The sequence below is a fragment of the Salmo salar genome, chromosome 05 (assembly GCF_965601325.2).
Source record: "Salmo salar chromosome 05, fSalSal1, whole genome shotgun sequence".
NCBI classification, from domain to species: domain Eukaryota; kingdom Metazoa; phylum Chordata; class Actinopteri; order Salmoniformes; family Salmonidae; genus Salmo; species Salmo salar.
This window is the reverse complement of record NC_138295.1, coordinates 11,981,427-11,998,504: the sequence shown is the minus strand read 5'-3', so window position 1 is coordinate 11,998,504 and position 17,078 is coordinate 11,981,427. Positions and strand designations below refer to the sequence as shown.

At 42.0% G+C, this 17,078-nt stretch overlaps 1 protein-coding gene and 1 long non-coding RNA gene across 7 annotated transcripts; one reads left to right on the top strand and one right to left on the bottom strand.

Annotated features, from left to right (window-relative positions):
* Window positions 1-834: 834 nt before the first annotated feature.
* LOC106604252 (uncharacterized) lies at window positions 835-15,832 on the bottom strand. 6 transcript variants are annotated; one of them, XM_045717903.2, is made up of 5 exons: window positions 15,478-15,831; window positions 3,799-4,406; window positions 2,785-2,938; window positions 1,317-1,360; window positions 835-1,164 (listed from the first exon to the last, which is right to left on the bottom strand). In XM_045717903.2, the coding sequence occupies exons 1-4, from the start codon at window positions 15,668-15,670 to the stop codon at window positions 1,341-1,343; spliced, it is 975 nt and encodes a 324-aa protein (XP_045573859.2). In that variant the 5' UTR covers window positions 15,671-15,831; the 3' UTR covers window positions 835-1,164; window positions 1,317-1,340. The 6 variants fall into 6 exon arrangements, 4 of the variants coding, with proteins under 4 accessions (XP_045573859.2, XP_045573858.2, XP_082831170.1 ...); XM_045717902.2 differs by having other exon boundaries at window positions 1,335-1,360; XR_014392278.1 differs by having other exon boundaries at window positions 1,317-2,938; window positions 15,478-15,832.
* Window positions 4,991-8,994, top strand: LOC145879493 (uncharacterized). The gene is made up of 2 exons (XR_014392280.1): window positions 4,991-5,336; window positions 5,711-8,994. It is a non-coding gene; the product is annotated as an uncharacterized LOC145879493 (long non-coding RNA).
* Window positions 15,833-17,078: the final 1,246 nt, after the last annotated feature.

The window sequence follows — 17,078 nt, the reverse complement described above, 5'->3', positions numbered from 1 at the left end:
AAGTCCTGGCCATCATACGTTTAAGGGAAAAGGGATCATTTGGTACATGTATTAAACTGAGTTTGACCAATTCCAGTGTCCTTGCTTAGGGGGGTCCGGGGTCCTCCCCCGGGATAATTTTTATGTAGAAGGACTGAGAAGCTGAGTTCTAGTGACTTTTTTTAAAAGGACATTCTACTCTAAAATAAATGACAAAATGTCACCATCTGAAATATAATATCCACCTCCAGAAATGGGCCCAAAAACATATTAGTAACAACGATGTTGAAATTATTTTCAGATATTGGACTATGCATAAAGCCTAGGCATGGTCCGTCCATATTATCAGATGAGCCATTAGCACTAAGCATCAGCACCTGTAGCCAACTGACGAAGCATGGGGTTTTATAATCTACATTTACCCCCATTGAACCAAACATCCTGATTGTTATTATAAATATATAAATAATTATTCACAAAAAACTGGTTGTTTCTATTTTTTTTTTAAGTATTTAACTTCCCTTTTTCCCCCCTTTAAGAGCTCTGTTGCACCTAAACCATGCTTGAAACTCTGCATTTGTTTAACGATGCCACACACAATTGAAGGAGTAGAGAAATAAACGTGGTAGCAATGTAAAACTGGGTTCTCCCACTTTTTTTTATAAAGGACAAAACTGCTTTTAAAAGTGTTTTTATGAGATTGCATTAAGAATTGTTGCGCATTAACTGCTTGTCAGAGTACCCGTTTCCCTTCTATGGCTCTCACAACTTGAATGCACCTCGAGAGGAACATTTATCTCACATAGAACACACAACAAGCAGACTAGGTAAATAGGTAAACTATTCTACTATATGTTTGTCTGATTTTGTTTTAATAAAAATATTACATGGCAAAAACAGTAGCACTGGAAAGTTCCATCCTAAGTGATCAAGTTTAGGCTTTGAAATAGTTTTACAGCAGCTACAAACAGCTGTCTGAGTTAAGCTCTGTGCATTATAGAGACTATTTCATTCTGTTCATCTAAACATCAGTGTCATCAACAACCATGCATGTTAGTTCAGTGCATTTTTATAGTGACGGGCGAGCAGCTTCATCACATTCCATCTCATTCTCACTGTAGTCAGAGGGATGTCCTCCTCTCCTCAGGATCCACCTGTACTCCTCATCCTTCACACGCAGAACTTCTACACACACAGAGACAGAGAGAGAACATCATGCATCAAAGACTCGAACCAGGGTCCAGCGACTGTCACCCCAACATCTTAGCCGTTACGTAAAGTGATCAAATCAAACTTTATTAGTCACATGCGCCGAATACAACAAGTGTAGACCTTACCGTGAAATGCTTACTTACAAGCCCTTAACTCTTCTTGAAATGCACTGTTGGTTAAGAAAATATTTACCAAATAAACTTGAGAAAAAATAATAAAAAGTAACACAACATAACAATAATGAGGCTCTATACAGGGGGTACCGGTACCGAGTCAGTGTGGAGGCTCTATACAGGGGGTACCGGTACCGAGTCAGTGTGCAGGCTCTATACAGGGGTACCGGTACCGAGTCAGTGTGGAGGCTCTATACAGGGGGTACCGGTACCGAGTCAGTGTGGAGGCTCTATACAGGGGGTACCAGTACCGAGTCAGTGTGCAGGCTCTATACAGGGGTACCGGTACCGAGTCAGTGTGGAGGCTCTATACAGGGGGTACCAGTACCGAGTCAGTGTGGAGGCTCTATACAGGGGGTACCGGTACCGAGTCAGTGTGGAGGCTCTATACAGGGGGTACCGGTACCGAGTCAGTGTGGAGGCTCTATACAGGGGGTACCGGTACCGAGTCAGTGTGGAGGCTCTATACAGGGGGTACCGGTACCGAGTCAGTATGCAGGCTCTATACAGGGGGTACCGGTACCGAGTCAGTGTGGAGGCTCTATACAGGGGTACCGGTACCGAGTCAGTGTGGAGGCTCTATACAGGGGGTACCGGTACCGAGTCAGTGTGGAGGCTCTATACAGGGGGTACCGGTACCGAGTCAGTGTGGAGGCTCTATACAGGGGTACCGGTACCGAGTCAGTGTGCAGGCTCTATACAGGGGGTACCGGTACCGAGTCAGTGTGGAGGCTCTATACAGGGGGTACCGGTACCGAGTCAGTGTGGAGGCTCTATACAGGGGGTACCGGTACCGAGTCAGTGTGGAGGCTCTATACAGGGGTACCGGTACCGAGTCAGTGTGCAGGCTCTATACAGGGGTACCGGTACCGAGTCAGTGTGGAGGCTCTATACAGGGGGTACCGGTACCGAGTCAGTGTGGAGGCTCTATACAGGGGGTACCGGTACCGAGTCAGTGTGGAGGCTCCTTACAGGGGTACCGGTACCGAGTCAGTGTGCAGGGGTTGAGGTAATTAGTTAGTTGAGGAAGGGGTAAAGTGACTGCATAGATAACAAACAGATCCAAACCTCTTGATGAGGTCACTAGGTGTTGGGTTAAGGTCAGATGCTTCAATATTGTAAATGAATAAAGGCACCCCTTCCTTTTGGTGAGGTTTGGTGGTTGCTTGGGCGCTGCCCATGCTAAAACGAACTATGGTCCAAATGCACCCTTTCTCTATGGACTCAGGTAGCCAAGCGGTTCAGAGCATTGGGCCAGTAACTGAAAGGTCGCTAGTTTGAATCCCAGAGCCGACTAGGTGAACAATCTGTCGATGTGCCCTTGAGCAATGCATTTAACCCTAACTGCCCCTGTAAGCCACTCTGGATAAGAGCGTCTGCAAAATGTAAATGGAGTCAACTGAGCATGGAATGGACTCACCCGGAGCGTGGACTTCACACTGCCTGAGTCTGCACTTCTGTCTGATCTTATTGGGTCCTCCAAACTTCCTCCTGTCTTTACAGAAATCACACTGAGCACATTCCTCCGTCCTCCTGCATGGCTCACACTTCCCACACATACGGATCGAACGCTTCTGCACACACATGGAAATCACATGGGAATTACATGGAAATCACATGGGAATCACATGGGAATTACATGGGAATCACATGGGAATCACACTACAGGGTTTTGTCTGTATATAAAAGTCTTGGGCAGGTTGTATATATAAAAAAGATTAATTAAAAAAGGGAGAAACACAGTAAACTTAGCCATGGCAAAATGCATAGGATTGCAGGAAATTTGCTTTAAAAACACAAAAATTCCCTCCGACGTTAAGATCTCAAAAGTGTTCTTGCCCAGAGCCTGGAAAGAATTCAGCCGTGCCGACCCCATCCATTGCCACACCCACCACCTAAACCCCTTTTTAATTCAGGATCTCCCCCCGGGTCACTTCTGGTGACTCTTTAAAAAGAACATTCTACTTAAAAATTCATTCAAATGAAATCGTGAACACCATATTAAAATGTTATCCCTTTAAAAGACTTAGAACATGTAGACCAACAGATGCAGCATAGCTGCTTTTAATAAATAGGCTGAAGGATGAGGTTGGCATCTGCATTTACCACAAAAAACTGAATTCATCAAATATACATTGTAACTTAAAAGCGCATCTCGGCCGAACTAATATATGCCGCCACGCCACGCCAAAAGAAAAGAATAATATATATATATATATATATATATATATATATATATATAAATAAATAAGTCATACATAATAAATAAATAAGTCATAAGCGTGGCGGCTACTCTGCTAAATGAATATAGGGGAAACCCTGTACATTCTGAGGAATTTAAGTATTTTCCACACAGGCATTCTTTATCATTTTTATATGTTTTTCATACATATGACATAAAAAAAATGTTTGAGACAAAAGTCTTCCTACACACCTTGCAATATATAGCAGCATACGTTTTCCTAGAGGATGTCAAACAGGGCAACATTGTGGCCGTCCTGCCTCCAGCACTGGTATGGAACCTTTCTCCTTTCTCTATCTGTTCTCTCTTTGATTCCAGTGTCTTAGACCCTGATAGCTGTCCTCCACTCTCCACCTCATCATCACTTTCCATGTTTTCACTCTGAGCTGCAGAACAGTCTGGAGTTACTGCAGAGAGGGGCTGAGAGTCACTGGCTGGTTCTGATACTCTGTAATCATCTCCATCAGGTTCTGTTTTGATCTCTATAGATGTGTAGGTGAGTAGAGAGTCCCTCTCTCTGTCCTCCACAGTTTGGGTTTGGTGAAGATGTGAGGGCTGAGATGGGTTCTCCTGATCACAGTCACTTTCCACACAGGGAGAAGTGAATATGGAGTCTTTGGTATCAAAGGGCCCTAGAAGCTGCTCTTCCTCTTGACTGGTCTGTAGTTCCTCCTGTTCCTCTTTAATCTGTGTGGGCACTGAGTCCTCCTGAATCAGACTGGGGCTCCACTCCTGCTCACAGTGCTGCTGTTCCAGGGGAACCTCCTCTTCAGATATGAGGTGAGTGAGCTGGTGGGAATCTGATGGAGGAAAAATAGGAAATATATATGCAAATTATTCAATAATTAGACATTTTTCAATCTAAAACGGAATCCAAAGTTCAATTATCTGGGCCCTAAAACATGCAATTATGATCTACCTAGTTATTTTATCATTTCTGTTTGATTTAGAACAGCTAGCTCTTTGATTCAACAGTTGCAGCTACAGTGCATTCTGGGGATCCGTATTTTACTACAGCGCATTCGGAAAGTATTCAGACACCTTGACTTTTTCCACATTGTTACATTACAGCCTTATTCTAAAATGGATTAAATAGTTCCCATTAATCCACACACACACACACACACACACACACACACACACACACACACAACCCATGACAGAGCAAAAACAGGGTGACATGTATTAAAAATAAAAAATGTAAATACACATTTACATAAGTATTCAGTACTTTGTTAAAGCACCTTTGGCAGCAACTACAGCCTTGAGTCTTTTGGGGATTCTTTATTTAACCAGGCAAGTCAGTTAAGAACAAATTCTTATTTACAATGACGGCCTAAGAACAGTGGGTTAACTGCCTTGTTCAGGGGCAGATCAACAGATCTTTACCTTGTCAGCTCGGGGATTTGATCAAGCAACCTTTCAGTCCAACTCTCTAACCACTAGGCTACCTACCGCCCCATAATGAATGGGCTGGACATGCCGAGAGAAGAGTTTCAAATTGGTCTGCCGTGTAGCATCGGTCTATAAAATGAGCTGCTTGTTATGTAGATAATCCTTTCTACTGCTGTTTTTTCTAAAGATATACCGTCAGCCATGGAGAACTGCTCTCAACCAGAGTGACTTGACACAACAAAGCACGCTACACAAACTGAACGGAAACAACACAGGACGTCTTATTTAATGAAAGGGGTTGCAGTCTACCATGAAGCATTCATCCATGTAAACGGGTAAGAGTCTAGTTACAGTTTCAGATATACGTTTTTTAATTGTCAGAAAGCGGTTTTCATTGCAACTTAAAGCTTACTGTTAGCTAGCTGACGTTAGGTGTATGATCTGCGTAGTAATATCTCAGAAAACCATTTAGCTTTGCTAGTTTTAGCCTAATGTTAGCTAGCTAACATTGAACCAATTTTGTTAACTTTAGCTAGCTATGACAATGGTTTTTATTGCTCGGACTCTATGGATTGGGATTATGGTTCATTGTTTAGCTAGCTAGCTACATGTCTAAACAAGACTCCACTTGGCCAGATGATTACATGACCCATCAAGTTAGCCAGGTGTGTCTGGGGGTGATTACGGCTTTCTGGACTTTGTCTTTCAGCATCAGTACAACAGACTCTCCTCCACCAGTCATACAAGGAGAATGGGCTGATGCCTCCCATCAAACAGAGAGCTGGTCCAAGCAAGCACAGCTTACACCTGAAGCATGAGGACTTGCAGCGAGTTGTGAACTTCATCAACAACTACGCAGAGGATAATGCAATATTATTACCAGAACGCCACCCAGGACACAAACACTTATGGAAACTGCTGCCATCAAGTGACATAAGCAGCGGTGTGGCGTCTCTACAAGGAATTGATGATAACACTTGTTATGTGAAGCATAAACACATTTTGATTATTTAAATTTTCCTCCAACATGATTGGCACTACTTTAAAGACCTCACATTATTTCTGTACTTTCCAGAGGAATGTGTCCTCAGACTGTCTTCCTTCAGAAATCTTTGGAGAAAACTTGTACCCCACATCAAGCACTAAGCCCAGAACAGACCTGCGCTGGCAGTGCCAGAGGAACAACTATCACGTCTTCAGATCTGCCAGAAGCTGTTAAAAGTCAGCCAAGCTGAAGAAGCAAGAGCAGCATCACCTGCTTGTTCAGAGTGAGCAGTCTGTCTACCAGAAGATGGTTGCTGACTGCAAGACCACCTGTCAAGACTAGAGGTCGACCGATTACGATTTTTCGATACCGATTATTGGCGGACCAAAAAAGCCGATACCGATTAATCAGCCAATTTATTATTATGATTTTTTAAATATGTACATATACACACACACACACAGCTCTGAAGTGACAACGATACTGAAGAGTCTGCTTAGGAGACAAATACTCTCAACTGTTTGAATAATAAAAATAGAGTTTAAGTTACCTGTGATGAATGCTGAAAACAAAAACTAATTTCTATATGCAGGAAATCCTATTTTAATAATGGGCATGGTAAGAATTGACTACCAAAGTGCGAGTCATAATTCCCATGACACCTTCTAGCAAAATCTGAAAAGCGGTTCCTTCATTTATTCCATAGGATATTTTTAGATTAACTTAAAATAAGGTCTGTGTTTGGTTTAGGCTTACACCAGCTTGCCAATTTTATAACTGTGTAGATATCCATAGGATATAACTCTGATCAATATAAGCGAAGATATTTTTTTTTTGTAGAGTGGATTTATGAAAATATGTTGACAAACGTTACCTAGTGAGATTTACACGGGTATCAAAACGCCGAGGCGGTTTAAGCACAAAACACAGACCTTATTTGAAGTAGATCAAGACATTCTCTATGGAAGACATGAACGGTAAAATAACGAAGGAACCCCTTTCAAGTTCAGCCGCAAGTTATTACAGGAATTATGACGCGTCGACTATTTCTCTCTAAACCATATACCTTTGACTATTACGAGCCTGCTGCTGCCTACCACCGCTCAGTCAGACTGCTCTATCAAATATCAAATCATAGACTTAACTATAATATAATAAACCTTAGGTCATTAATATGGTCAAATCCGGAAACTATCATCTCGAAAACATTATTCTTTCAGTGACATACGGAACCGTTCCGTATTTTATCTAACAGGTGGCATCCATAAGTCTAAATATTCCTGTTACATCGCACAACCTACAATGTTATTTCATAGTTCCGTAAAATTCTGGCAAATTAGTTCGCAACGAGCCAGATTCTGTATATCCTGATTCTGCGTGCAACGAACGCAAGAGAACTGACAATTTCACCTGGTTAATATTGCCTGCTAACCTGGATTTCTTTTAGCTAAATATGCAGGTTTAAAAATATATACTTCTGTGTATTGATTTTAAGAAAGGCATTGATGTTTATGGTTAGGTACAGTCGTGCAACGATTGTGCTTTTTTTCGCAAATGAGCTTTTGTTAAATCATCCCCGTTTGGCGAAGTCAGCTGTCTTTGTTAGGAAGAAATAGTCTTCACAGTTCACAACGAGCCAGGCGGCCCAAACTGCTGCATATACCCTGACTCTGTTTGCAAGAGAAGTGACACATTTTCCCTAGTTAAAATAAATTCATGTTAGCAGGCAATATTAACTAAATATGGAAGTTTAAAAATATATACTTGTGTATTGATTTTAAGAAAGACATTGATGTTTATGGTTAGGTACACGTCGGAGCAAAGACGGTCCCTTTTCGCGAATGCGCACCACATTGATTATATGCAAAGCAGGACAGGATAGATAAACTAGTAATATCATCAACCATGTGTAGTTAACTAGTGTTTATGATTGATTGATTATCTAATAAAAAAAAACAAGTTTAATGCTAGCTAGCAACTTACCGTGGCAACATAAAGCAGGTGGTTAGAGCGTTGGGCTAGTTAACGTAAGGTTGCATCCCCAAGCTGACAAGGTAAAAATCTGTCGTTCTGCCCCTGAACAAGGCAGTTAACCCACCGTTCCTAGGCCGTCATTGAAAATAAGAATGTGTTCTTAACTGAGTTTTAAATAAAGGTTTAATGTGTTCTTAACTGAGTTAAATAAAGGTTTAATGTGTTCTTAACTGAGTTAAATAAAGGTTTAATGTGTTCTTAACTGAGTTAAATAAAGGTTTAAAAAAAAAAGAAATATTTTTTTTTTTTTTTTTTTTTAAATCGGTGGCCAAAAATACAGATTACCGATTTGTTATGAAAACTTGAAATCGGCCCTAATTAATCGGTCGACCTCTAGTCAAGACCTGCAGTTCTCTCTGGGGGCCCTACTGAACCTACAAGCAAAGACATCGGGATGCATTACAGCTTTGACTTTAATCAACAAGTAAGCAACATTTCCTCCTTTATACTGATTAAGGACATAGATGGGATATACACAAACTACATATGGGAAGTATTGGGATTTTTCCAGAACATCTGTGCTCATTTCAGAGGACTTCGCAGGATGACATGGCTGTTTATTTCTGTACCAGTGCTATGACCTGATATTTACTGTTGCTATGGTTGGTTATGCCTATTGGGAATTTTCCAGAACAGGTGTGCTCATTTCAAGGAGCCAGCAAGAATAGTGCAATCTATATGTGCGTTTGGTTCATTAGACATGCACCTGTCTGGGGAGTGGACATGACTGTTTATTTGTTAACCATTGCTATGGCTCTAAAGTTTCCCTGCCCTAATGTGAAACCAAACTAAAATTAGTGCAAGGGAAAAAAACAACGGTGGCTAAATGCAAGAGGGGATGAGTCATTAAGAGGAGTTATGTGTGACGTAAGGATGAAACCTGTATAAAGAGTGTGTGCCAAGGCTGGAAAGTTAGTTGTTTTCATGAACCAGCTCGGCTTTTATTATATTGTAATAAAGTCTATTTGAACTCACAGGCGCCGGTATTTGAGAAATATTATTGACTGAATATTTCCACGACAGACGCAGGCAAATGCCTTTCACTGAGCTGTGTAAAGACAGACTGACAGGGGTGAGACAATTCATTTTCATTTCTTAATGTTAGTTGTTTGCAGGTACACTATCCTTCTGACCCTATGCAGCCAGGTCCCATCTACTTTTTAACTCAAAATGTGGCTTGTCTGGTGTCTGCTGTGAAGGAATACCACAAGTCAACTACTTCATTGATGAAGGCATGTCACATCCAGCAAAGGCAGTAGCACAGTCAAACTACATGCACCATTTCTTCACCAACTACGGAGTTGGGGAAACATGTGTGGACCTGAATTGTGATAACTGCAGTTGCCAAAACAAGAACAAGTTTGTGCTTTGGTATTGTGCCTGGCGGACCCTGCACAAGCTCCACTACAGTCTGGACCTTCACTTCCTGATCCCAGGCCACACCAAGTTTGCCTCCGACTGGTGCTTCTGCCTCATTAAGCAGTGCTTCAGAAAGACCAGAGTGAACACTTTCTCCAAGATTACTAGTGTTGTGAAGGACAGCACTGTGACAGGGGTCAACATCCCACAGCTGGATGGACTGGAGGATAGTATGGTGCTGGTGCAACGCTATGGCTGGCAACAACACCTGACTCCATACTTCAGGCCACTGCCACAGATCAAGCAGTACCAGTACTTCAGGTGAATATAATTTATTGTATGAGGTTATTCTTCTTATCTAAATTTGGGAGGTGAATTGTTCTTCTACATTTTTAGTTTTACAGCTTCGATGCTCTGGAGCCTGGTGTTGTCACCAAGGAGCTTTTGGACCCAGTCGGGACCAGGTTTCAACTGCTGCGCAACGCTGACATCCTTCCTCCCATAGATGGCCTGCCTATACAAGCGTCACCTGGACCGGACACAGCTAGACAAATGTATATTTTTGAGAAGATCAGGGAGTTTTGCGATGAAGAGGCTATGGACATCACATGCCCTGCACCAAAGTCAAGGGCAGGACAGAAACAAGCTCTCCAAATATAGATTCCCTTGTTCATGCGTGGTTCGGACAGACCAGTTTATCACTGGGGGCGAGTTCCCAGTCATCAGCACAATCTGCAGTGTCTCTATTCACATGACTCTCCTAACACACAAACACCATATGTTGCTGCTACTATTATTTATTTTATTATCCTGCTGCTCAGCCACTTTACCCCTGATTGTATGCATAGAACTCACCACTGATATCATTATTGATATTATTCTTGTACTACTGTATATTATTTTGTTATTTCTTTACTGGCATTGACATTGTCTATTTTTGGTATTGCTACTATGCAAGTAAGCATTTGGCTGTACTGTTTGCACCTTCGGTAGAGACCCATCCACTTGGCAAGATGTGGCTGGTGGTTGCAGCATGACTTAACTGTTCCACTCTATTATAGAATACACTCGATCCCTCCGAAGTCAACAACTACAGACCAGTATCCCTTCTTTCTTTTCTCTCCAAAACTCTGATCCAAATCAGTCAGGTTTCAAGACTGGTCATTCAACTGAGACTGCTCTTCTCTGTGTCACGGAGGCTCTCCGCACTGCTAAAGCTAACTCTCTCTCCTCTGCTCTCATCCTCCTAGACCTATCTGCTGCCTTTGATACGGTGAACCATCAGATCCTCCTCTCCACCCTCTCCGAGTTGGGCATCTCCGGCGCGGCCCACGCTTGGATTGCGTCCTACCTGACAGGTCGCTCCTACCAGGTGGCGTGGCGAGAATCTGTCTCCGCACAACGTGCTCTCACCACTGGTGTCCCCCAAGGCTCTGTTCTAGGCCCTCTCCTATTCTCGCTATACACCAAGTCACTTGGCTCTGTCATATCCTCACATGGTCTCTCCTATCATTGCTATGCAGACGACACACAATTAATCTTCTCCTTTCCCCCTTCTGATAACCAGGTGGCGAATCGCATCTCTGAATGTCTGGCAGACATATCAGTGTGGATGACGGATCACCACCTCAAGCTGAACCTCGGCAAGACGGAGCTGCTCTTCCTCCCGGGGAAGGACTGCCCGTTCCATGATCTCGCCATCACGGTTGACAACTCCATTGTGTCCTCCTCCCAGAGTGCTAAGAACCTTGGCGTGACCCTGGACAACACCCTGTCGTTCTCTACTAACATCAAGGCGGTGACCCGATCCTGTAGGTTCATGCTCTACAACATTCGCAGAGTACGACCCTGCCTCACACAGGAAGCGGCGCAGGTCCTAATCCAGGCACTTGTCATCTCCTGTGTGGATTACTGCAACTCCCTGTTGGCTGGGCTCCCTGCCTGTGCCATTAAACCCCTACAACTCATCCAGAACGCGGCAGCCCGTCTGGTGTTCAACCTTCCCAAGTTCTCTCACATCACCCCGCTCCTCTGCTCTCTCCACTGGCTTCCTGTTGAAGCTCGCATCCGCTACAAGACCATGGTGCTTGCCTACGGAGCTGTGAGGGGAACGGCACCTCCGTACCTTCAGGCTCTGATCAGGCCCTACACCCAAACAAGGGCACTGCGTTCATCCACCTCTGGCCTGCTCGCCTCCCTACCTCTGAGGAAGCACAGTTCCCGCTCAGCCCAGTCAAAACTGTTCGCTGCTCTGGCACCCCAATGGTGGAACAAGCTCCCTCACGACGCCAGGACAGCGGAGTCAATCACCACCTTCCGGAGACACCTGAAACCCCACCTCTTTAAGGAATACCTAGGATAGGATAAAGTAATCCTTCTACCCCCCCCCCCCCCCCCCCTTAAAAGATTTAGATGCACTATTGTAAAGTGGTTGTTCCACTGGATATCATAAGGTGAATCCACCAATTTGTAAGTCGCTCTGGATAAGAGCGTCTGCTAAATGACTTAAATGTAATGTAAATGTAATATGTTTGAGAATAATGGGATGATAAAATCAGGATATGGGGAGATCGGTTAGGATTGTAAAACTTTGAGGTTATATTCTTTAGTAGGGATATAAACCGAGTGAAGATGTAGAGTAGGTAATGGAAAAACATTGGAGGGTTTCAAACCAAGAGGGTCATAAAGGGGGAGAGGAGGTGAAAGCCTTGAAGAATGTGGCAAATTTTATGATTCTTTGTAGTGAGGGGAAAAGTACTGGTTGTTTGAGAAGGGAGTGGACTAAAGATAGGAGTATGTGTGTATTATAAAAGGACTTAGTCCTAATTTTTGACTTTAGAACATTCCAGACCTTTGGAAGAAAGCTGAGTCCTTGCCTAATTATTCTTAACCCAGTGTCTTACAAACCTTGGGGATTAGTCAAAGCTTATTGAATTATCATTGGGATTCAAAATTCCCGTAACACCCATCAATTTAAACAAGTGTGTCTGGGTAAGGCGTCACCTAATAAAATATTTTTTTATCATCTGGGGTCTTTCTGTTTTACCTGTAATTTTTCCTTATTGTAGGCTACTACTTTTAGTCTTAATCTTTACCTTTAGCACATGACCTCACGTGAATTCCTAGAGATGGGTGGCTTTACACGGAACCCAAACCGACTGCACGCGTGCGCCATCGTGCATGAATTTATTTTGTCCCCCCTTCACCAAACACGATCACGACACGCAGGCTAAAATATCAAAACAAACACTGAACCAGTTATATTAATTTGGTGACAGGTCGAAAAGCATTAACCTGTTATGGCTAGGGGGCAGTATTTTCACGGCTGGATAAAAAACGTACCCGATTTAATCTGGTTACCACTCCTACCCAGTAACTAGAATATGCATATACTTATTACATATGGATAGAAAACACCCTAAAGTTTCTAAAACTGTTTGAATGGTGTCTGTGAGTATAACAGAACTCATTTGGCAGGCAAAAACCTGACAAGGTTTCAGGCAGGAAGTGGCCTGTCTGACAAGGTGTCGTTCTTCTTGTCTCTGTTTATTGAAGAGTGAGGATCTTAGCTGTCCCGTGACACTTCCTACGGCTGCCATAGGGTCTCAGAAGGCGGCAAAAAGATGAATCGTGGCTTTGCAGGCTCTGGCTGAAACAAAGTAGCGCGTTTGGGTAGTGGCTGGTTACAGTACTGTGAGACTCAGGCTCGTGCCCGCGTCGACCGAAAGCTCTGTTTACTTTCCTCTGTTTAGCTAAAAGGAGATTCCCGGTCGGAATATTATCGCTTTTTTACGAGAAAAATGGCATAAAAATGGATTTTAAACAGCGGTTGACATGCTTCGAAGTACGGTAATGGAATATTTCGATTTTTTTTTGTCACGAATTGCGCCATGCGCGTGACCCTGATTTACCATTTCAGATGGTGTCTGGGACGCACGAACAAAACGCCGCTATTCGGATATAACGATGGATTATTTTGGACCAAACCAACATTTGTTATTGAAGTAGCAGTCCTGGGAGTGCATTCTGACGAAGACAACAAAAGGTAATCAAACTTTTATAATAGTAAACCTGATATTGGTGAGTGCTAAACTTGCCGGGTGTCTAAATAGCTAGCCCGTGATGCCTGGGCTATGTACTTAGAATATTGCAAAATGTGCTTTCACCAAAAAGCTATTTTAAAATCGGACATATCGAGTGCATAGAGGAGTTCTGTATCTATAATTCTTAAAATAATTGTTATGCTTTTTGTGAACGTTTATCGTGAGTAATTTAGTAAAATGTTAGCAAATTCCTCCGGAAGTTTGCGGGGGGTATGCTAGTTCTGAACGTCACAAGCTAATGTAAAAAGCTGTTTTTTGATAAAAATATTAACTTGATTGAACAAAACATGCATGTATTGTATAACATAATGTCCTAGGTGTGTCATCTGATGAAGATCATCAAAGGTTAGTGCTGCATTTAGCTGTCTTCTGGGTTTTTGTGACATTATATGCTAGCTTGAAAAATGGGTGTCTGATTATTTCTGGCTTGGTACTCTGCTGACATAATCTAATGTTTTGCTTTCGCTGTAAAGCCTTTTTGAAATCGGACAGTGTGGTTAGATAAAGGAGAGTCTTGTCTTTAAAATGCTGTGAAATAGTCATATGTTTGAAAAATTGAAGTTTTTGTATTTTTGAGGAGTTTGTATTTCGCGCCACGCCCATCATTGGATATTGGAGCAGGTGTTCCGCTAGCGGAACGTCTAGATGTAAGAGGTTAAACATTTATGGCAATTTAGCTAGCTAGCTTGCACTTGCTAGTTAATTTGTCCTATTTAGCTAGCTTGCTGTTGCTAGCTAATTTGTCCTGGGATATAAACATTGAGTTGTTATTTTACCTGAAATGCACAAGGTCCTCTACTCTGTCAATTAATCCACACATAAAACGGTCAACTGAATCGTTTCTAGTCATCTCTTCCTTCCAGGCTTTTTCTTCTCTTGACTTTATATTGCGATTGGCAACTTTCATAAATTAGGTGCATTACCGCCACTGACCTTGTTCGTCTTTCAATCACCCACATGGGTATAACCAATGATGAGATGGAACATGGGTACCTGCTTCTATAAACCAATGAGGAGATGGGAGATGCAGGACTTGCAGCTCGACCTGCGTCAGAAATAGAACCGATTTCTATTTTGAAAAGCAGACGCTTGTTGGTGCTTGCGAGCAGTGTGGGTGGAATAATTGAATGACAGATTTCTAAATTTATTTTGCAACGCCCGATGCGAGCGGTGTGGTCAGTCTGTTAAACTAGAGAGTTTGAACAATGATTAATGGGTGTAGACTAAGAGAAGCTCTCCAGTAGGTGTATCAAAACATTCAATGGCGGGTGGGTATAATTTGTGGAACATTACAACAGGAATCTGTCCCAAAAACGTTGTAAATAACAAGGTAGGCAACTAACAACGCATACAAAGTTGTATAGCAGCATAATAAGATACCGGGTAGGGAGTGGGCTATTTAATTCAGAAAAATGTCTGTCCTCACTCTGGTAGCCTACTGACAAACATTAAGAATAAACTACGTGGTGAGTTGATGCCTATTCGGCAGCTAGTTAGCTAGGTCAATTGATCATGCTACTTTGTATGCGTTTGTTGGCAACCTTGTTCTTTACGACGTTTTTGGAACAGATTCCCTTTGGAACGTTCCACAATGTATACCCACCTTTCCAAGGGCCATTTTCTCAAAAGTAGGGTTACAAATTTATCAACTTTCAAAGCATAATTACTTCCCATTGTTCTTCAGATGCAGTGCATGATATTCCATGTTGTAGCTCTGTGTCTCTGCTTTGATCCAGGACCAAATCAAGGCGGTCGGTCACATGTTGCCCCCTATTGCAATGACATATTTCTCACTTGGCACTCTAAGCTAGCCCCCATAGTCTTCGCAGCCTGAATGTTTGACGTCCCTAGTTTAAGAATTTAAAGTTACATTTTGACATATCGACTGCAGAGACTCCAGAGTTCCAGGTTCATTCATTTTTCTTAGCCAGCGCTCAACTCCGTGGAGGAGTTCAGATACCTGGCTAGCTAATACAGTAACTAGGCAATACAAACCTGCTCTGTGTAACTTTATCTCTGGCTTGAAAACCAAATCCAACAGTCTTCGTAGACGGTTATTCTCCTCCTTCAAACGGTAGATTTCTTTATGTAATTCCGCTATGGTTGTCTCTTTGGCTACGGATATCTCTGAAACAGCCACTGTTGGTCGTTCACTAACATACACGTTCAACAACTGTAGTTTAGACATTTTGAGCGGAATGAAAGTCGACGTGTTCGTATTATTCTACTCTACCTGTAACATTATCGACAAAAAAAAAAACTACAATTGAGAAAGCCTATATAAATAGCGTGAAAAACAAAAGATACCGCTTCCCATTCATTTTCAATGGAAGGAGAGCGGGACCTTTGTGCGGAGAAAAATATAAACTTTTCCCAACTTTATGCAAATCCCCAGCCAATCATATCGAGTGGTTCCCATGATGAATTTGACGCTCTGAGACCCAACATGGCTGACAAAAATACTAGCATGGAAGTGATTATAACGTCTTAACGAATCATGCACAAAAATTACAGTTGAGAGGAATATGTTAGTTAATGTAGAGACAAACGAGTATGCATATTTATTTTTTAGTCATAAAGTTAATTTACGAAAATCGCGATTTAGCAAGCTAGCTGACTAGCTAACATTAGCCAGCTAGCTGGCTAGCTTAATGGGTATTGTGACATGAGTTAGACATTGTAATTCGGGTTGTTTAATGTTTTAGGGACTCATGAAACAACCAGCAAACCATGTTGTCGTCTTGTGAAACACTGGTTGTGAAGAATCTAACTAGCTAAAGCATTTACTGCAAATTGAATGTACAATTTTGTAAGCTTGCCTTGCTGATATTTGCCATGCAATGCAGATAGATGAAGTAATGTAGCTAGCTAACTATTTTCTTGCTTATTGTGCAGTGGCGGATAAAAATACCTGTATTTCTCTGGATGTGTAGCTAGCCATGTAGCCGATCTGTTTATGGACACTAAAACATTTGGTTTACATATTAGTTCAGAACCTAGCTATGAACCTCAGCTATCATAGCCAGTTATATCAACTTCAAAACAGTCTGAATGACATTAATGGAGCCTATGGATTGAGTAGAATATAATATAACTTTGTGCCAAAGATGCAAGTCGTATATACATGTAGTTATTACCATTCTTGAGATTCCCACATTGTAGCCTGTACATTTAATATATTCACTGACCATGTACTCTACCTTGTCAAATAAAGGTGCAGTTCAGGTATGAATGTCTTTGGGATTATTTTTCAGTCATATCCAATACCAGGAGAATCAAATTCCTGTCTTTGTATGATGCTGTGTCTGCATGTTTGTATTACAATTATACACTCAAACAGTGTTTACCAATCTTGGTCCTGGGACATCAATGGTTACACATTGTAACTATGCATTAGACTAGAAACATGATTTTACTAGTTAAAGGCTGATTTGTAATTGTAATTTGAAAACAGCACCCATCCTATGCATCATGTAAATACTCTAAAACAGGTTCATCTCAATATCTAATTTCCTTTATCTGCATTGATCTAGTAAACACGGGATAGGTGTAGTATTTCATCAAATGAGAGACTTAATTTCAACCAGTAGATACTG

What these genes read in the sequence shown, in the direction of transcription:
- LOC106604252 (XM_045717901.2), bottom strand. Translation starts at nt 15,670, where the DNA reads ATGTCTAAACTACAGTTGTTGAACGTGTATGTTAGTGAACGACCAACA. An exon ending in ATGCTGCTATATATTGCAAG is followed by an intron (nt 2,939 to 3,798) that starts GTGTGTAGGAAG and finishes ATGTGTGTGCAG; the next exon opens with AAGCGTTCGATCCGTATGTG. An exon ending in GTGTGAAGTCCACGCTCCGG is followed by an intron (nt 1,165 to 2,784) that starts GTGAGTCCATTC and finishes CTGTGTGTGTAG; the next exon opens with AAGTTCTGCGTGTGAAGGAT.